General features: G+C 40.7%; 2 protein-coding genes across 3 annotated transcripts; one reads left to right on the top strand and one right to left on the bottom strand.

Annotated features, from left to right (window-relative positions):
- Window positions 1–1,177: 1,177 nt before the first annotated feature.
- On the top strand, window positions 1,178–11,465 carry zgc:171971 (uncharacterized protein LOC569690 homolog). Of its 2 annotated transcripts, none has more exons than XM_041962517.1 (8): window positions 1,178–2,067; window positions 2,854–2,897; window positions 3,004–3,158; window positions 3,272–3,396; window positions 5,935–6,046; window positions 6,972–7,258; window positions 7,885–8,037; window positions 9,868–11,465. In XM_041962517.1, the coding sequence occupies exons 1-8, from the start codon at window positions 1,876–1,878 to the stop codon at window positions 10,006–10,008; spliced, it is 1,209 nt and encodes a 402-aa protein (XP_041818451.1). In that variant the 5' UTR covers window positions 1,178–1,875; the 3' UTR covers window positions 10,009–11,465. The 2 variants fall into 2 exon arrangements, with proteins under 2 accessions (XP_041818451.1, XP_041818450.1); XM_041962516.1 differs by having other exon boundaries at window positions 2,851–2,897.
- A 2,010-nt stretch (window positions 11,466–13,475) lies between these two features.
- Window positions 13,476–20,722, bottom strand: tfam (transcription factor A, mitochondrial). The gene is made up of 7 exons (XM_041962519.1): window positions 20,474–20,722; window positions 19,381–19,523; window positions 19,127–19,197; window positions 18,630–18,779; window positions 18,165–18,260; window positions 15,020–15,076; window positions 13,476–14,893 (listed from the first exon to the last, which is right to left on the bottom strand). Exons 1-7 carry the CDS (start codon window positions 20,557–20,559, stop codon window positions 14,645–14,647), a joined length of 852 nt encoding a protein of 283 aa, XP_041818453.1. The 5' UTR covers window positions 20,560–20,722; the 3' UTR covers window positions 13,476–14,644.
- Window positions 20,723–20,750: the final 28 nt, after the last annotated feature.

Below are 20,750 nucleotides of genomic sequence, written 5' to 3'. Positions count from 1 at the left end.
ACAGAGGTTAGCATCAAATATTACCCCTAGATTCTGAGCAGCCTGCGCAATAGTGAGACCACCAAGTTTAGCACCAAAAAGGTGTTGAAGTTTGGGGATCAACGGAATGACCTCAAACTTAGCATTACATTTAAGGACATGCTGGGACATCAACGATTTGATATCAGAGCGTCAGGTTGTGAGATTAGCTAGGCTGCGCTGTGGGTTTGTAGTAGCACGTATAACTGAGTGTCATCGGCCTAACAATGGTGAAACACATAATGATTTGGAATAACCTGGCCAAGAGGCAGGATGTATACAGAAAACAGACGGGGGCACATTGATGTTGATGTGAATGTCTTAACATTAGGATGTGAATAATTATGACCACAGAATAAATAGTAATGAATACATACTGTAAGTCAGTGGTGGAAGAAGTACCCATTGTGCAGAACGGCCCTTTTTCAAATAATGTATTAAATTACTGATGTATTATTACATTAACTTTAATATTGCAGCTGGTAACGGGGTTTTTTTACTTTTTTTTTACTATATACACCTCAGGGTAGTGTGAATTTCAACCTGGAGATCATCTTATCCATCATATTACATCATATTTTATTGATTATATTTTTTATTATTAATCTGAATCTGCAAAGTAACTTGAACTATATATGTAGTGGAGTCAAAGGTACAAGCTTTTCTTCTGAAATGCAGTGGAGCAGAAGCAGAAAGTCACAGAAAGTGAAAATATTGAAGTAAAGAACAAGTACCTTGAAACTGGACTGAAGTACTGCCCTTTTAGTTTGTTAGTAGTTAGTATTAGTTGCTTTCCGCCATTGTTATAAATGCATTAACAAAAGGAACACAGTAAAAGTGATTGATGCTGTCTCCAGAAAAAAGGCTATGTTGAATAGTCAGCTTCATAATGAATGGACATTATGCGTTAATACTGCAGATACTCTGTCCCGCTTGACAGCACTCACACAGAAAAAGACAGTTGTCACACTCTAATCAGAAGTCACCCTGTCGACCTAAGTTGTTGTACTTGAGAAAAATAATTTAGTTGTGTTATACCAGTGGGTAGTGGTCATTTGATTTAAGTAAAGGACCTGAGAATGTCTTCGACCCCCCTTCAGAAGAACCTGACACGTCAGACACACCGCCCTCTTGTGGTTGCAACAGTGTCGTACCGCTCAACAACAATGGCAGCGCCATAAGAAGGTAATCCATCCATTTAACCTGGACAAGTAAACCAGGTGGCAGCGCGCAACGGCTGGAGAAAATGTCACTGTATGCGTGTTTTTAACATTTTTGCTGCATGTTTTTAACCACCACCGCCCGGAAACGCCGCTGGTTTACGACCGAGAAATCGTGTCAAAGATTAAATGTAGTTTGAGTGGTTTCAGGACGGATTTTGTGTCATCCAGAGACACGGAGAAGTCCTCCTCACTACTGATGTCCCGCTGTGCTAAAACGGAAGCGTATGGTCCTCGTGCGGGTGCAGCCTCGCGCTGTGGCGCAGTCTGTTTTGATGTCGCGAGTGGCAACAAAATGGAGGGAAAGCAGCTTGCCCGGGTTGTGCGGTGTACACTGATCTGTGCTTAGCCGAGACTGCGTGCCGTCTTCACGGTGAACGAGCCGTTTTCTGGATAATTTCAATGGTGGAGGGAAAGAGAGAGCTGTGAAGGAGCCGTGTCAGGACTCCGGTCAACAGTCTGCTGAGAAAAGACGGATTTGGAACCGCTTGACTCCCAAAATAAAGGCACAGTTCGTCCAAAATTGTAACGTTATTCATTATGTGCGCAATAAAAACAGGGTGTTTTGTCATGTGAAACGCTTCACCTACAGCCACTTGCAACGTAAAATATCACAGGGTGGACAAGTAACCACAGAATGACCGACGCGGGGGACACAGCGAGTGTTCCGGGCTGCTCCGGCCTCAGCAGCGGGGCCGGGGTGAGCCTCAGCACGGGCAGAGGACTCCCAGGCCGGGTCAGGAGTCTGTCCTCCCCCGCTCCACCCGGAAGACTGACGTCGCTCCGAACAAGGGACCTGACACTGGGGGGAGCCCTCAAAAAACCAAAGGTAATGAATGACACACCACCAATGACATACCTGTCCTGTATTAAAGCACTGAGAGACTGGACACCATAAACTTCATATTAAAATGATCAAATGTCTACAAGTATGTGTCTTAGCCTGCAGGTGAAGGTCTTCCCACAGACTGAACTAGCTGTCCAGGGAGACTCATTTGAACAAGAAGCTGTGTAGTAAATCTGTCCTCAGCATGTTAAACAACCTGTTTCGCAGTGACATATCATCTTTTGATCTAACTTTCGTCTGATTAACTACCCAGAACAGTGCATAGCAACACAAAGAATAAACTTTGTCTGTATAGCACAATTCATGCATAAATGCAATACAAAGTGCTTACATGATAATAAGACAGGAATAAATATAATAGAATTGGATAAAGGTAAATACAAATGAAATATTAGGTAAAAGCACTTTGTTAAATGATTTCATTCATGTTAAAGTGCCTATAGAGCTGAATCCTGTCTTCTCTCTTACTGGAGTCAGGTTCAACTTCAGAGTCTCAGTAAGGAACTGGCATTTGGTGTGAAGGTTTGAGGTGTTAATAATGGGGAGGGTCACGACTCCACAAAACCTTATTCTGTTACTTGGAAAGAAAAATTGGTATCATCACTGATATGTGAAATAGGGTCGCACTCCTGTAATATTGAACCTGGCAGCTAGAAAGAATGTACAGCACATTAAATATACTATGTATTTTCAGTGTCTTTGTCTTGAATCCCAACAAAAAATACATGATATTTACTGTTTTAATTTATTTTATTTTTTCCAAAGAAGACCTTTGAGCCGAATGTCCACGCTGTGAGGAAAAGCAAAGATGAGTGAGTCAACATCAATATGATAATTCCAGTGTCCAGTAATGACATATTATGTGCTGTCAGTATGTAGTGTTTGATGATTCTAAACATCTGGTCTGATTCTTCCCAGGTTAAAGGAAGAGGTCCATGTTACTCCAAAAAAGGAGAGAAAAGAGAGGGAGGAGAGGAGGAGAGAGAACAGAGGGAGGAGGAGAGAGAGGCCTCAGACCATCCAGTCTCACTCCATCTTTGAACAGGGCCCTGCCGACACTGTACGCAAAACAGGTGCATAACCCCTCCTTTCTTTCACTTCCGTTGTTTTTCAGTGGAATGTAATCATGCACAGGTGCAGTACAGGTGAACCTCTTCCTTCACAGTCAACGTGTCTCTCTGTTCAGGCTGGCGTGGTGCTACAGACCTGCATGACTCCACCACCTCTCCCGTGTGCAAACTGGTGAAGAAAGAGAAGAAAGACTCAGAGGAGGATGAAGATGAGATACTCTGTAAACTAAAGAGAGATGATGTGAGTTCTTCTTGTGGCTGCTCTACCTTAAAGCAGGGGTGGGACATATTGATGAGACACACAAGCAGCAAATGCAATAGAGCTGACAGCTGAAAGAAGGAAAACACATGGACTAAATGCACAAGAGAGGGAAGGCTAATGAGCGACAGGTGAAACTAACCAGCAATCACAAAGGCAGGAAAGAGATAAAGATAAGATAAGATAAAATAAGACTCAGCAATTAATTAATAACAATTAATCAATTAATTTAATCAATTAAATGTGAGCGTTACAGGCAGCAGGCGATAGCAGTAGGAACAACAACAGAATAGAAAAAATACTAAATAAAAGGTGACTATATATATATATATATATATGTATATTTTATACAAGAACTATAAAAATATAGAAGAAATATATATTGCCACAGAAAAACTATAAAAAATATTGCCATAAATATACTGCCAAAGATTTTAGGATAATTTCACAGTTTCATCAGAAATTGCACATGGATTGAAAGTGCACATGGTGGGTATGGATAAGTGTAGGCCAGCATTTTCTGTATTGCACAGTAATAAATATATGTGTCACAGTAGAAAAGTACATGCATAGGTTGAGAACTTAAAGAAAAAGAAAATGTAATACTGCACAAGATATTGTATGTGAAGTCTGTCTGAACATGGACTCAGTGCCACATGAAACAGGAGTGCTGGAGTTAAACACTCTGACAGCTGTTAGTATGAAGGACCTGCGGTAACATTCCTTCTTACAGCTGGATCCCCCTCAGCAGTCATGGCTGGATTGTGTTGAAAGCAGTGGAGAAGTCAAAAAACATGACCCTCACTGTGCTAGGCAGGAAGTAAAGCAGAACATGATTCATGAAGAAAGTGAACTTTCACAATAAAAATAAAACAGGAAACAGGACAATGGCAGCTGTATGTTGTCGGGCACATGAGCTGGTTCCACATGTTTAGTTCATTTTGTTTCCTCTTCATGTCCTGGAACCTCTCGCCAAATGCCTGAAGGAGTTTTCACACTCAGCAGCACATTGATGTCATAGCTAGCTTTTGTTCTTGCAGAGTAAGGAAATACACAGTGTTTCCTCTTCAAGGTTGCACTTGTCACAACTTTACTTTTGGTTCAGATGATTTCACATTTGAAAGCAGAGAGCTGAGAAGCTGCTGGAGCTTCATGATCAGCTCTGAGAGGGTCTTGGTGATGTCCACATCACACAGACACTTGCTAACACTGAGCTCCAAATCAGGTTTTCCCAAGTATCCCCAGTAATTTTTCAAGACAAAGTGATGCTGTGGAACAATTCTCCTTCTGAATGAGGCTTCAGCTTCTGAGCTCTTACCTTGCTCAGCACAAAACACAATCATCATCATCTCTGTCAGAATGTGGTCTTGTGAAAGCTGTTTGTTGGGCACCCAAAGGTTGAATTTGGCATTACAAGATATTTTTGGGAGATACCCACTTGATTCATTTTTGAATGAAACAAGGAGCGTGAATTTTGTCCTGCATCCCTTACATTGGAAGCCAGTATGTATAAGGGGGACTATTACACTAATCAAAACTTGTTTTAATGTATGGGCACCTGACTATTGTTTTAAGACAGACTTGGGAAATTGTTAATCTAGCTACAATCATTTTTTTGGCTGCTTGGGGGCAATGCAACAAGCTGAAAACACAACATTTGACATGTTATCACCTTATGAACTTGTTGTGGCTGTTTTTTTTTTGCACTCTTGCTAATTTACACATCACAGCAGCATTATCATTCATTTGTAGGTTTGTCCTTCATTTAGCTGGGTCTGGATGATGCCTTTTACATTACACATAGTCATTTGGTCCATTGTTAATATATAAATATCATCATGTCATATTTATACACTTACATTTATTTCACGTTCAACATTGAGTTGCATCTAACTATGCAACACAGTACTTTATGCTTACTGAAGGATCCCCATTAGAAGCACATGGTTGTGCCTCTAGTCTTCCGGGGGTCCTCAACATAGAAATACAATACCAACATACAAAAAGAAAGTACTGACAACTTCAGATGTAAAAACAGTGAGGCGGCATGAGCAGAGAAATCGATTAAGTAATAACAGACTTGGCAGTACAATTAAACAGAAGCAGAGAAAATCACTTGGCGGATCTAAAGCAAGCAGACTAAACATTTAAACAAATGCCAGAATGTGAGGATATTAAAATAACATCGCTAACAATCAAACATACATACATGTAGGGTTGTGTGCTTGTCCTGTTGATTTGCTTTCTTAAAACTTGTTGTTTCTTTTTATGGAGTTTAATGCAAATGTCCTGTCTCATCTGCACATGGAAAGCTGCTGTTTTCCAGGAATTTAGGTCCAGCTAATTCCTCTCAACTAGATTTGAAAAATAAAGCTGTGCTATCTCACAGCATTAGTTTGTAATGACTGAACCACTGGTCAGACAGTGAGATTCATTAATATTGTTATTCACAATAATAATAATAATAATCACCATCATCTCATCATTGTTCGTAACCAATTTTATATGCTGTACCCACAGTTCATAGATGATCCTGGTCTGAGGAATGATGCCAAACTAAAACCCATCCAGCTGCCTCTGAGTCAGTCCTGCAGCTTCATCAAGAGCCAAACACTGACGACCACCACAACATGTGAGCAGTCCGCCTCTGACTACCACTCGTGCTACCATCTAACCTCTTTCAATGCCACATTACATGCCAGTCAGGACGCTCATGTCAGGATTCATTGCAGTAATACACATTTTGTTTGGCTGTGTGGCTCTGCTCATGGGATCCTTGAAAAGAAATCTTAGCAAGATTTACAGATGCAGAGCCTGAGATGCACAATTAACACACACACAATAGCAAATATTAAAGACACATACAGAATTCACATGTGACTAATACAGTTGATACAGGAGTTGGATTTCTGAACGTAATCAGCTGTCAGCGTCGTTGTATGCAGACTGAATGCGCACCAAATTATTATATGGACCACCTACTGAGACAGGTTGGGGACATACAGTATCATGGAAAATGTGGGCACCCCTGGGCAAAATTTCTGTTCATGTAAAAGTTTGGTCACCCCTCATAGCTTTTGGCGCGGTCTCTGACCTTAATTAGCTTGTTAGGTCTATGGCTTGGTCAGTCATTAGAAGGTGATGCAAATTTCAAAGCTTTATAAATACTGTCTCTTTTAACCTTGTCCGAACAATCTGCAGCCATGGGCTCCTCTCAGCAGCTGCCTAGCACTCTGAAAATGAAAATAATTAATGCCCACAAAGCAGGAAAAGACTGTAAGAAGACCAAACTCTTGAACCGCATGAGCAAGCACTAGCCGACAGTGGTGAGGAAAAAGTTCCAGATGGAGAGGGAGAGAAGAACAGAGGAGCTCTGTGTGTCATTGAAAGTAAAGTATTTAGCAATGAATTGGGACAGCCTCATAATAAGGAAGAGCAATAATCCAGCCTGGTAGTAACAAATGCGTGGACTAGTTTTTCTGCATCGTTTCGAGACAGGATGTGCCTGATCTTTACAATGTCACATGATCAGGAAGTATTCTGTTGCATGTCGGCAGGTCCAGAGAACCGTCCTCTGTTCAGACCTCCATCCTGTGGAGCTCAGAGTAGGGCGGGCCACAGCAGGACAGAGATGCCCCAACCAGAGCAGCCGTCCCTGGTAGAAGTACTGCAGGATCTCCATCTGTCTGGCAGAGAGGAGCTCTTCTTCATGCAGTTACCTGACTGTATGCCAGGCAGAGTGTCTGGACAGGAGGCCAACCCCACTCATGGCTCTACAGCCGACAGACCTGCCAAGAAGGACGGCAAGTCTGAAGACAAGAGGCCTGCACATCTACAAGCACAAGTGAGTTAACGAAATAAACACTAAAATTGTGATGTTGCCATGGCAACATATCTGGAGTTGCTTATCAGCATAATGTGTAGTGTGGTGTCTGTTCAATGGGAATGGGAACAGAATGGCAACGTGTTTCAAGGTATTGTGAGTAGATGCCAGTCCAAGCCTTTTTGTGTCCTTTATGCCATTAAGGGCCATTAGTTGTGCACGTATTGAGCACATTACATGTCCATACTTGGTGCATTCATTGGTGACCCTCTTGGGAAGCCTTTTTGCACTGTTTTGTATCCAGAACTGTGCGTCAGTCCTTACTGTTTTTACTGTATTAATTCACTTACCAGTAAACACATGAACTCTCTCCGTGCAGAGAAGGTGAGGTTTCTGCAGGCCACCTTAATACAATGAAGGATGTCTTTTGTTAGTGGTACATGACACAAAATGCACTGTGATTCTGGATTCCCAGCTGTACTCCCTTTACTTTACACATCACCCACCAACAGCCATCCACAAAATCCCCATATATAATATCAGGCTGTTTCAAAGACTTTTCTTCATTTTCCATGAGGAAATTATTTACTTTGGCATTTTTGCAGCAGCCAGTTATTAACAGCTTGTGTATCTCTGCTACTGCTCAGGAGGCAGCAGTGAAGGAGGGCTGTCCTGTGCTGTCACAGTTTCCAGAAGGATTTTTGGGTAAACTGCAGATCAGGAAGTCAGGAAAGGTAGAGCTGAAGCTGGGTGATGTCGTCATGGATGTCTCTGAGGGAGCTGCATTCTCCTTTCTGCAGGTACTGTAAATGTGTGTTTGTGCACCGTGTTATAACATATTATACTTGCATTATTACAGGAAGAGTAAACAAAGTCACTTACTATGAGCAGAAATGTCAAGCACAAGGTGCTCTTCTAAACGCATTTCTCCTATATTCTGTAACTTTACTCACATCACACATAGAGTGGCAGGAGTAGGATAAAAAGCCTCTACTGTTCAGGGCTTGTTTATAAAACCGGTTTTGACCTTGGCAGGTTTTTATCAGATTTCAAATGAGGAGTTAGCACCAGAGTCTGACTTTCTATCCTGGCATGCAGGAGGGACTTCTAATTGGGCAGCAGGACAGCGTGTGGGAGATGAGAGTCATTCAGAGTCACAAACAGAAAAACAGAAAATTCTAACTCTATCTAACAAAAAAATATGAAACAATTTAGCAAATAGATCAAATGAAATAGGCATATATAGAGTAATTCCCAGATTTAACAGGAAATTGTACCAAGCAGATTGCCTTGATATTTGTCGATCACAGTCAAGCCCCCCCAGAATGAACCATTTCCATTCTGGAAACACAATGAGTTTTCCTCTGGCGCCACCATTAGGACTGAACATCAGCTTTGTGTACATTTTTTCATAATGTACAGAGATGGCAAGATTTGAAAAGTGGTGATTTTCATTTTAGTCTTTAAAATGTCAGCTATATAAAGAAAAAGGCCCATCGCAATTTCCTAGAGCCCAGGGTTACAAACCTGTTTTTGTCCAACCAACAGTCCACACCATAAAGATATACAAAGACAACACATGGTTGCCATGGAATATTACATTAAATAGCATAGCGGTGTTTTGGTAATGGCAGCACCCTGCTATTGGTGGCAAGCTTCAGTATGTCATGGTCATGCTCATGGAGAGCTCGTTTACCAAGTTTCATTCATTAAAGTCAACAGAATTGTAGAAATATCATTTTATTGAAACTGTATGAAATGTTGAAATGAACTTGTGCAATGTTGAAGCACGTACAACATTTCCAAATGTAGCTGCAGTCCAATGTAGCATTGAAGAGTTACAACCTGTTGTATGTCAGGCCAAGCATTCAAACATTTGGTGACCAGTTACAGACAAACGATAATTGATACTCAAAAACAGACTCAGAAGATTTGTTCAGGGTCATCTAAACATGGTATGTACCAAGTTTGGTGAAGATGAGATGAAATACTTGCCAAAAGCCTGAATTAACACCATGTGTTCTGAGAACAATTTACCTTCCCTTGACTTTTTCTTTTGAAAAATCAACCTTAATGCCTGTGTCTTCAAGGAAAGGGCATATCACACATGTCTTCCCTGTAGAGTTGACATTTGTAGGGAATTTCACTTAAATTGTGTTATTAAAAAAATAAATGACCCAGATGGATTTCTCTCTTCAGGTTGAAACCAGTTGTCAATTTTTATAGGACAAAGTACAAGTAACCCTTTTAACCCTTTGTTTCCCTGAGTAAGATACTACAGTTAGTGATGATTGTGTCTACATTCTGAACAAAGTGCATCAAGTACAGTATATCACACAGTGTTTCAGATGAATATTCAATATAAAGATATGTATCTCAATAAATGACAATGACAGGTCTATCTTATCTGATCTTGTTCTTATTAAAAGAATATGAATATACTACATTAGCATTTCTAACAGTTATGTTTAAAAAAAATAATCCTTTTATGGGAAGAAATGTTTTCAAAAACTGGTGAACCATCCACCAAAACACTGTTGCAATGAACCTGAATCAACATGTGACCACTCACTATTTATTATTTATGTCAGTATTTATATAGAAGCCATTTCTGTTTCTTCTTTCTGCAGCAACTGGTGTCTGTGCGTCTCTCTGAGGGTCGGACTGGAGACATGATGGTGTTAGGAAACGTCCACCACAAGCTGGTCTTATCTCCTGACTTCCACGCTTTAGTGAGACAAGCAGTAACACAGCAGCAACAAGGACCCTGACAAACTCTCTCATACTGCAGGGAAATCTACCAGAGCTGTAACTCACAGGCTCTATGACAGACGTAACAATGTGTTGGAACTGATCTGATGGGAGGTGTCACTGTTGACAGGTGGTCTCGTGTCTGTTCGCCATACTTCAGCTTTGACGTTTTAAAGGCAGCTATGGTTGCCCTCAGTAGCCTCTTTTTCTTGTAACTACTCTGTGAATGTTGAACATCCTGTGATGGCAAAATCTGGCTGAGTTTTTTGGAAAGATGGTATCAGATTGAACCTGCTGATCTGCAGGGACTCAGGAGGTTGTTACCTGTTACCTGAACACTGTTTACCTATTTACAGATCTTCTGAGGGAACACTGTCAGTTGTACACACACCAGCACAGCAGCCACGTGATTGTCAGCTCGAGGCTGACTGAACACCAGCAAAAGACATCAGCAGCTACATGCTAAGATATCAGCCACCCAGAGAAAGACAGAGGACATTCTCACCCCCCCATATAGTGTATCATGTGTGATAACGTTCTCGACTTTGGTCCAACAAAGCCACTGAGTGACTGTTTTAACATACGGGTGATTTGAATTTGATAACTTAACTTCATTGCTCTGAGTGTAATAGACAGACAATGAGATGGCCGGGGGGCACATATCTCCTTTTAGCCAGATACTCAGGTGAGTACCAGGAGATGGTGTTTGGTACTCATAGCATGGTCTTAATAAATGAAACGTCCTCACTCCGCTCACTGCAGCTTCCTTCAGGTAGATGATGAAGATGCACCTCCCAGTGCCTGGTTGAGCCTCAGATTAGCTTCCTGATCCACAGTTCAACAGCTGACTTTGGGTCAGGTGTCTCTGAGTCTATCTGTTATGGCCTGCGCAGTTCGGTCAGCACCCACTTCAGTCAATCCAAGGAAGTCCGAGGTAGACTTTCTGTTGTCGGGCACAGACACAGTGGAAATGAACTCATGCACTCACGGTACACTAAGGTGCATTTTGAGATGACTGACTGTTACACGTTTCTGATCTTTGTTACGCATGCACACCTGTGTACCGATCATGTGCACCCCTGCAGATAACTGCTTCTTTACTGTTCCAGCAGACTTGACTGTTTGTAATGTTTTGTGTTTAGTAGACTAAAAGGTGCACACCAAATGTACACTCCTGGACTGGTCAACCAGTTACTGCACTGATGTACAGTTAGGACCTAGTTGGAACTTTTGTAGCATTTACAGAAATTAGATACAGTAGTATTTTAAATATTATTAGATGTTTGTCTGTGAACCTGGATGTTTTGTTTTTTTTTGCTACCTCAACATCACTTAATGCTTCACATCTCTGCGTCAGACTCATTAGAGCACATATGCCAGACCGATTCTGTAAGGGGCCCTGTGGCTGCAGGTTTTTCGTTCCAACCAAGGAGGAGCACACCAGGCCAACCAACCAACATCAAGGGATCCCTTAGTTATCAGCTGAAGACTGAGATCAGCTGATTAATTGATCCCAGCCTGGTGTGCTCCTCCTTGGTTGGAATGAAAACCAGCCACACGGCCCTTTATGGAACCGGTTTGACATGCCTGCATTAGAGCTTCATGAAGCAATGTAACAGCAACTGTAAATACAGATGTTGCTGACCTCCAGTGGTTGGAGTTGTCACAATAAAACAGCGATGTAGTAGTTTGTAACACTTTTGGTCAATTCTATCATTTTTAATGGGGTTTGGGTTAATAACAGCAGTCATAAACATTCAGAAAGACTCGTGTTCTTGACAGGTGTCAGGTCGTGGTTATGATGGGTTGTGTCAGTCTTATGCACACCTCTTCAGAATAAAGTGGGGCCAGGTCTTTCTATTAACTCCAGAGCAGTTTCCAAACATCCATCTGTTGCCAGAATCTTTTCATTCATTTCTGGAAGCCCTCGCAGAAAGTTTCAGTCAGGCTGTCAAAACAATGTTATTACAGAAAACCTCTCAGTCTCAAGTGACCTCTTTATGACTGCTCCATTTTCATTTTGATACAGCAGATCATGTCATCCTGATGAACAGACTGCAGCAGTGGTTTGTATATAAAGATTACTTTTAAGGCTTGTATCATATTTCCATGCTGTGTGCAGCCTCAGGTCCTCAGACACGGACTCGTAGGTTCCCGTGTCTTTGCTGTGAGGAATGACCTGCTCAGAGGAGCCTGGGTTCACCTTGTCATCTTCTTTCAAATCACTTGTTAAAGCTGATTATTTACTGACAAGCATACAAATAATTTTTGATATGTCATGTTTTATACGCTGTATATTGTAGATTTTTATCTTATGTCTATTTTACTGTTTTTCTAATGCTTTTTTACATTTTATTTCTGAATCAGTTTGTTTTGTGTATAGCACTTTTTAAAATTGGTTTTGAGATGTTATACAAATAAACTTTATTATACAGTAAGTGTTGACATTTTACAACAGATGCAAACTTCCATCCTGAAGAGGTAAATGAAACAAGAGTTTGGTGTTTAGTACTAAAAATTCTACACGTACGGTACAGCATAAATTAACTCTGTCAAGTTTAATCGGGATAACCAAAGAAACAAAAACAGTAACACTAAGTCCCAGTATTTAGCAGCATTTATAAGCAGTATACACACATTAAATTAATGGTTTATAATGTACAGTTATTGTACAGTATTTATTAACAATTCTAACTTATGAATGAAAACATACTTTATTACTGTGTGTTATTATATTGTCATTCATTATCTGTTTAAACAGCAGCCTCCAGCTATGGGTGCCCACAAGATGAGTCATAGTTAAAAGAAACACTTTTTATTAAGATCAGATTTGCTTCCAACTCAAATGTCAACGTTAACTCATTGATCAAATGTTCATACTGCTTAGAAATGCTAAATATAGTGACTTGAAGTGTTGAAACATCTGTTGTACCTGACCTGATTCTGGGCAAATCCAAGATTATGGTTTATTAAATTTAATCAAAATCATGTATCAGAAAGAGGACTTTGTGGATTCTAGCACGCTGTTTCTATTGTGTATTCTTAACATTGTGGCTGTCATGGTTTTTAGGCAACATATAATACATTTCATATAGATGTAAATGAAAGTTTAATGAACAGTAAATAAACACAAAAGAAAACAAGCCATAGTTAGTATGGTGGTGCTAAATACATTCTACATGCAGAAGAAACTGCCAATACTGAAACTATGATCTTCAAAACACGCACACACACGCGCACGTGCAAGCACGCACGCACGCACGCACGCACGCACGCACGCACGCACACACACAAGGATTTTGATTTTACCATTATTAAATGACAATGGCTGAATTTTCTGAAATACAATGGAGGGAGGTTGTTTTTGTGACACATGACTGAGTGACTCATGACCAACTTAATACAGCAAAGTCAGGACCAAATATTATTTTTCAGTGGGGGGGGGGGATTACCCTTCATGCCATCAAAACAATAATTTGGATGAATGCAGAGGGGAAAAAAAGCTAATTTTATTTTCAACCATAGCAGGGTTTTGTGTTTTACAGCTGTTAACAGAACAAAAAGCATCTCATTTAAAGCTGGACTGGAGCAAAGCAAAGTTTAGACCTTTTGGTATTTAAAAAAAACAAAATGTCAATCAGTGACTTTACTTATGCCATAAAAGACAGAGTGGGATTCACAGTTTGATGTTGCAGTTGTGTACATGCTACATTAAATAACAGCAATGACAGAGACTTCAGTCAGGTTGCAATCATGGGAGCCATGGTACTGTCTTTCTGTACATTTACAACCAATGGCACTTTCCTCAGAGGAGAAACTTACTGAGTCATTGAGCACTCTTCCACAGGTGACGTACACGCCGGAAAGGATAAGGCTGCTGTTACTCTACATTCTTATTTTCATCGAAACCCATGATACTTCCTCCTTTTTGCTAAAAACTAGTGACCAGCTCTTTCTAGAAAACTGACCAGCCATTAACAAAAAAGAAACTATTTGTGAGTTGTTTTTAAAGGTTTTCATAGGAATGAATGGGACTGCAGCTGAGATCACAGACAGTGGAGTATTGAAAGACAGACTAACATTGGTGGTTTGGGTCTTTTCATAGATTTGTTGGGAAGACAAGTACAGAAAAATACTTAACTTATTCTTCAATGAGTACTCTTTATGAAATACCAAAAATAGAAAAGGACGGCAAAGTAACCTTTATATTCCACTGTGGTTACACTCAGGGCTGTGAAACCTTTTAAACACTGCAGACAGAAAAATATCAACACACCTGTGGCTCTGTAATCACTTTAGTACCTCACTGAAATGTCTAAAGTTTCTGAAATCATTCCATTTCATCAACTAATTCACTTTCTACAACATTTGGGATTGAACCACCCCTTCAAAACTCCTGCTCTCAGGGTTTATATGGTGTCATTGTCACTGAACAGAGGCATTAACAGGATGTTGTAAAATGATCATGATCTCTCTGAATGCTGTCAAGGCTTTACACCCTGTTGAACCTAAGAAGCATTCATATCAACTGGGAACTTCTTGGGGTTTTCAACTTCTTGAGGGAAAAAACCAAGCAGATCACAGCCCGGGGTCACCAAAACTCTCCACTTGTGATGAAGACACTTTCTGCCTTTAGACTCAGTAGATAAACACATCTTACACAGTTTTTGCAGAGCTACTTTTTGTCGACCTCGTCGTTGTTTTGGACTTTCCTGTGGCAGCGGGCTTCTTCACTGCTTTAGCCTTGGCCTTCTTTGTTCCGGTCTTGGCCACTGGAGTTTTAGCAGCAGGTTTTTTCCGCTCTCGGACCAGGTCTTCTCGTCCAATCTCTACCATGTGGTCCTCCCATGCCTTTATCTCGTTCTTGTAACGAATTTTGTCGTCCTCAGCCAGCTGCACGTAGATCTGAGATGTGAAACAAACAGAGGGTATCTGAATACTGGACAACAGTGAAGCTCTTGTTTCATGTTTGTTGAGGCATAAAGGCACTGTGACTATAAGAATAAAGGATGTGATCATCATGCGGCCCACCTGTTTCTGATGGCTGAACAGATTCTTCCAGTCCTCCAACAGTGACTTCATCTTTGCCTGAAGGAACATCAGCAGAAACATCATATCAATGCTAAGTGTGCAAAGCCAAGGACGTTCTCTTTTGCTATACAAGCACGTCATCATGTTCATCCAAAATGCGTCAAAAACAGCAATAGGTTACGGGGCAGGAGTTTGGCCTTGAAGTAGCAAAACACTCAATATTCTTTATCTGCACAACACTCAATATTCTTTACCCCCCCACCCCCCCGCAGTTCAGCAGAGGAAAGAAAACCAGGCTCTGTTGTGGACAGTTGACCATATTATTGGAATTAGTCATGCAGTGACAGGGTTAACTGAATTAGCAGACCTAGATATGTATTGCTAGGCCTGCATGTTATAAATAGCCTGATATTGCTTTATGCAACCCATAAGTGTGTATGTTGGGGAAAAATGGGGTCAGTCCATATGAAATTTGACAGGACCAAATGTTGTTCCCTGTATGGCCCTGCCTCTACTTCACTGACTGCACTTTGGAGAAAATATTGTACTTTTCCCCCATAACATTTATTCATAACTTTGGTTAGTAGTTACTTTGCAGATTCAGATTCAATAAAAAATCTAAAATCTAAATTCATCAAATAAAATTGATGAATTATTACAGATTAAGGCACCCAGCAGTGTAAAGTAATTAAAATGAGCCCTGAAGTGATGAGCACGTGAATGCATCACTAATCGTAATCCAGTAATATAATATATATTATTATGAAACTGGCCATTCTGGTATTTCAAGAATATTTTGATGCTTTTAGGCCTATGTTTAACTGAGGACTTTTCTCAAGACCCCTGTCCTGAATGAGAAGTCACAGTTCAGCAGCACCTGGTTGTGCAGAAAGCAGAGCTCTCCATCTCTCCACTGAGACGGCCTCTGTCCTCATGACCTGCAGAGACTTCACTAAAGATGTGTTGACTCAAACGGACGGGTGGTGAACAAAGAAACTACTTTTATTATTCAGGGACTCTACAGAAGAGTGACTGATTTAAAAACCTCCACTGAGTGAAATCCTGTAGGCTATGGCTTTTTCAGTGTTCTAACTGGGAAACCGGGCATACTTGTCATCGTAGAAGTTAATCAGATTTTTTGCTTTCATATTATTGAGATAGGGCATTTGGCCCTGGTGGAATAAATGCCATACATCTTAAAATCCAGTAGATGGTAGTAACGCCCAGTAGAGACAGAACAAAGCCAGCTGTAGAAACACGATGACTCCATATCACAATCCACATTCAGCACTACCAGTAATCCTCTGAGAGAGCCTACACATGTAGCTGATCAAATGTCATGCAGACAGTGTCTTTATGGAGCACTCAGGTGTAATGGTTGCATTGGAGAACAGGTACAATTGTCTCTGCAGTTGCTTAATTTGGCACTGAGTCCATATTCAGACCATTTTTGCACTAAAGTGTGATTTACATTTACTTCAGCCTGCAATCATATACACTAAATATCTTGTGCAATATGACTTTTTCAGTCTCTTTAAGCACTCAACCAATGCATATGCACTTTTTTTGACTGTAATACATATATATATATATATTACTGTGCAATAGAGTAAACACTGAACTACAATGATCCGTACCCACCATGTGCAATTTCAATCCATGTGCAATTTCTGTTAAAATTGTGAAAATCTCGTAAATTTTTTGTCAGTATATTTTTTACGGCAATATTTTTTATAGCTCTTTTGTGGCAATATAGATTTTTCTTTTATATTTCTTATGGTTCTTGTATAAAATGTACATACAGTCAAGCCCACAACTATTCATATCCCTGGTAAATGTTGCCTTAAAGTTACTTTTATTCAACCAGCAAGTTTGTTCTGAAATGGAAATGGCACAGGCGTCTCCCAGAAGATAAGACGATGTACAAGAGGCAGCATTGTGGAAAACATATCTCTCAGCTGTTTTGTTTGGTTTTTTTTACAATTGAACAAAAAGTAGTATGTCCAAAATGATTCATACCCTTTGCAAACTGTCACAGTCTGTAGGAAAATCCAAAGTTCTATACCATTCCAAATAGTCCATGCTGTTCTAAAGCATCCCAATTACCCTGATTCATTGTGAACAGCTGTTTTACTCAACTCACCAGGTGAAAAACAGCAGCTCTCTGCAGCTGGTTCATGGACAGTCATGGCTAAGACACAGGAGCTCACTGAGGACCTGCGGCTGTGCATTGTGGCTGCTCACAAGTCAGGAAAGGGCTGTAAGGCCATATCTAAATGTTTTCATGTTCCAGTGGCTACAGTGCAAAGTATTATTAAAAAACACTAGATGTTCTGCACTGTGGAAAAAAGTGACAGCTGTGCTGGCCACGAGGATAGTGAGAGAGGTTCCAGGGACGCAGACCAAGGAGGACGCCACTTCTCCAGAAAAGGCACACAAAAACCTGCTTGGCCTTTGCAAATGCTCATCTGGACAAAGAAGAAGACTTCCGGTGTTCTGCTTTATGGTCAGATGAAATGATGTATCCTTCATTTGGCTTAAAAAAGGAGAAGAACACCATCCCCACTGTCAAACATGGTGGTGGGAACCTAATGCTTTGGGGGTGTTTTTCAGCCAATGAACCTAATCACAGTAAACGGCACCATGAAAAAAGAGCAATATACCAAGATTCTCAACAACAACATCAGGCAGTCTGCAGAGAAACCGGGCCTTGGCCACCAGTGGACATTTCAGCATGACAACGACCCAAAACACACAGCAAAAGTGGTGAAGGAAAACATAACGTCTTATCTTCTGGGAGACACCTGTGTCATTTCCAATCAAGAAAAAACTTGCTGGTTGAATAAAAGTAACTTTATGTCAAAATTTACCAGGGGTATGAATAATTTTGGGCTTGACTTTATATAGTCAACTTTTATTTTGTATTTTTCTTTTCTGTTGTTTTTCCTACTAGTATTGCCTGCTGCCTGCAACACTCAAAGTTGCAAATAATTATACTCTTACTCACGTTCAAATGGGAATTGTCTGCAATTGGCAGACCAGTCTATGCATCAACGTTACAACCAGCGAGTATCTGATACCACCTAATGTCAAAAAATGTTAACTGTCCCTTTAAATCTTATGTCATGTTGCTGTGGTTACTGACCTGTGAGGTGGTTCCTCTGGCCTCCTCAAAATGCTCTGACATGAAAATGTTGAATGGATAACGAGGGCGTTTGGGCTTCCCGAGGCTGGTTAACTCCTGAATCACACACACAGGCACATGTGCGCGCACACACACACACACACACACACACACACACACACACACACACACACACACACACACACACACACACACACAGAAATCAATCAAAATTCAAAAGAGTATGTTTCACCCACAGAGTTATCTCTAAACTCAAACCTCTGCTTGTGTGCACCCTGCAGTGTTCTGTCCTGACACCCTGCACGCTACAGTGTCAGAGCTGGACTGAAAATGTCCGCAAAGCCAAACTTCTAGATAGTTTGGATTTCTAATCTAAGATGTGCACAGAAAAGACAATCTTGATGCTACTGACCAATGATCACTCCAGCCTTATCCCCGTTTCTTATCTACTAGTAACTCTCTTACCCTCTTTTTGCGGATGGCCTTCCTCTTGGCCAATTTCTGCCTTTTCTCCAGGGTTTGTTGTTTGACCTGTGCTGGGGTCAGCTGGGCCTGGTAATGCTGGAGTTCCATCTTAAACTGTTCCATGGCCCGTTGGGAGGCTTCCTGAAACGGCTAAAGGGAAGAGAGAGACCAACAAAAACTTTGGTCACAACAATAAACTGACAAAATACATATGTGTATATGTATTACAATATATATTACAATAAATACATATAATATGTGTATATGTACAAGCTGCATTTTTCCAGCTTGGGATAAATAAAGTATATCTATCTATCTATCTCTCTATCTCTCTATCAAAAATAAAGTGTATGTTTTACACTTAATCAGTATCACAGCAACGATTTGCCACTTGCTCCCACTGCTTTCCCCTACAATGTATGCATTCAAGGCACAATTAAAAACTTAAATAAAAAGCATACAGGATATACTGTTTGAGAAGTAAAGGACTGACATACCCGTTTCTGTTCAGGGCTCAGTGTTCTCCACTGCTGGGCAATTCTCCTGGTGATATCCACTGGTTTGGTTTCTGAAGGCAACAATTATGAGATGATCATTAACAACAGAATCATAGCAGTCCAGTCCTTGATTTAATGATGAAACATGCTTGCAGTTAGTATTATGAGGTGTTCCTGCCATATCAGTGCAGCGAGTTTATGAATTCAGTAACTTCAGGTGCCTTTTACAGAAGTATCAATGATTGCAGATTTACCTGGGTTTTGTCTGGTCACGATCGGATGCTGTTGCAGAACATATCTCATGTATCCATTCAGAGGTCTCTTGGGAGGGCCGCTGGTCTGAGAGGTCAGATATTTCACTGGGTTGATGTATGTAGATGGGAGGACACTGGTACACCTACAGCATGCACGTACACACACAAAGACACAATGTTAAGCAGAGAACATCCTAGCATCCATTATTTCTAATGGACAAAACCTTACAGATATCTGGCAATTGAGCAATGCCCTCTCAAGAGCAATGGAACATACTAGTCTCAACATCACTGGAGCTGAAACGATTGAAAAGAAAATACCAAACACTCCCTGGTTCCAGCTTCTCAACTGAGACGATTTGTTGCTTTTGTTTGTTGTACATTATTGTAAACTGAGTATTTGGGCTTTTGACCACAGGTCAAACAAATCATCTGAGGACATCTCCTTGGGCTCCGGGAAGTTGTGATGGCCATTTTTCAACTCATAAACTACACAATTAATCAGTGAAGCAAAATAATAATAATTGCTTGTTATAGTCCTAAACATCTTATTGTTCACTAAATAATTTATTGTACATCCCACACACCAAAGCAGCATTTCTTCACTCATCTCCATAAATGTTTGGTGAAAGATTCAGTTTTGCTCATGAAATCTGCTGTGGAGCTGTGGATCTGTTTTGCCAGACAGGATCAAACTGCAAGAGGCTGCACCTGTCAAAGGAAATTACTCCATCTCTAGCACTAGCCACATTTAATTAGCTGTATTATCCGCCGTTAAACACTCTATATTTCCGATCAGATATCAACACCCTGAAAACTCCTGACAATGGTTGAAAGCCCAGCCACTCTAATAAATGGGACTAATTCAAATGAACGACTGGTTCTTTAGTCCCGAACTGGTAATGGGTCACATAGTAATTCACTAATCTTACTAACAGCTAATTTATCCTGATGCTAATTAATGTTACACTTCCCGAAAACATACCCATTAAATTAACTAATCTCTCTAATACCTAGAGTATGCGGAAAGCCAGGAGAGCATGCTACAACTAATTTGCTAGCTAATATAGTGAAGTAACTTCAGGTTAGCTACCTTGCCAGAGCAGTTGTGCAGGAGAAGACACTGAAGGACTTAGCCAACATGCTAACACCTGCTGTCATTAAGCTGAACGGAGCCATGTCGGTGTTAATAACGTTTCAGGCCGTTAAGCACAGTAATGACAGACAAACGTAGTATCCCACGAGCGCAGCGTGTTATTATATTCATGCATTAGATGTTTTTCATTGAAGTCGGGCCTCTTCCACTCGTGCTTGTTGACATGTAGACACTCCAAAACGCGCCTTCAATGTCTCGCGGTGGATTGTGGGAA

Source organism: Chelmon rostratus, chromosome 21, assembly GCF_017976325.1.
Source record: "Chelmon rostratus isolate fCheRos1 chromosome 21, fCheRos1.pri, whole genome shotgun sequence".
In the NCBI taxonomy this organism is placed as follows: Eukaryota; Metazoa; Chordata; class Actinopteri; order Chaetodontiformes; family Chaetodontidae; genus Chelmon; species Chelmon rostratus.
Note: the sequence above shows the minus strand (reverse complement) of the source record. Positions and strands in the feature narration are given on the sequence as shown.

Coding starts and splice junctions, on each gene's coding strand:
- zgc:171971 (XM_041962516.1), top strand. CDS start 1,876: ATGACCGACGCGGGGGACACAGCGAGTGTTCCGGGCTGCTCCGGCCTC. Junction 6,047..6,971: donor ACTGACGACCACCACAACAT/GTGAGCAGTCCG, acceptor GCATGTCGGCAG/GTCCAGAGAACCGTCCTCTG. Junction 8,038..9,867: donor CTGCATTCTCCTTTCTGCAG/GTACTGTAAATG, acceptor TTCTTTCTGCAG/CAACTGGTGTCTGTGCGTCT.
- tfam (XM_041962519.1), bottom strand. CDS start 20,559: ATGGCTCCGTTCAGCTTAATGACAGCAGGTGTTAGCATGTTGGCTAAG. Junction 19,198..19,380: donor CGTGACCAGACAAAACCCAG/GTAAATCTGCAA, acceptor TGTTGCCTTCAG/AAACCAAACCAGTGGATATC. Junction 18,261..18,629: donor AGGCCATCCGCAAAAAGAGG/GTAAGAGAGTTA, acceptor TGTGTGATTCAG/GAGTTAACCAGCCTCGGGAA.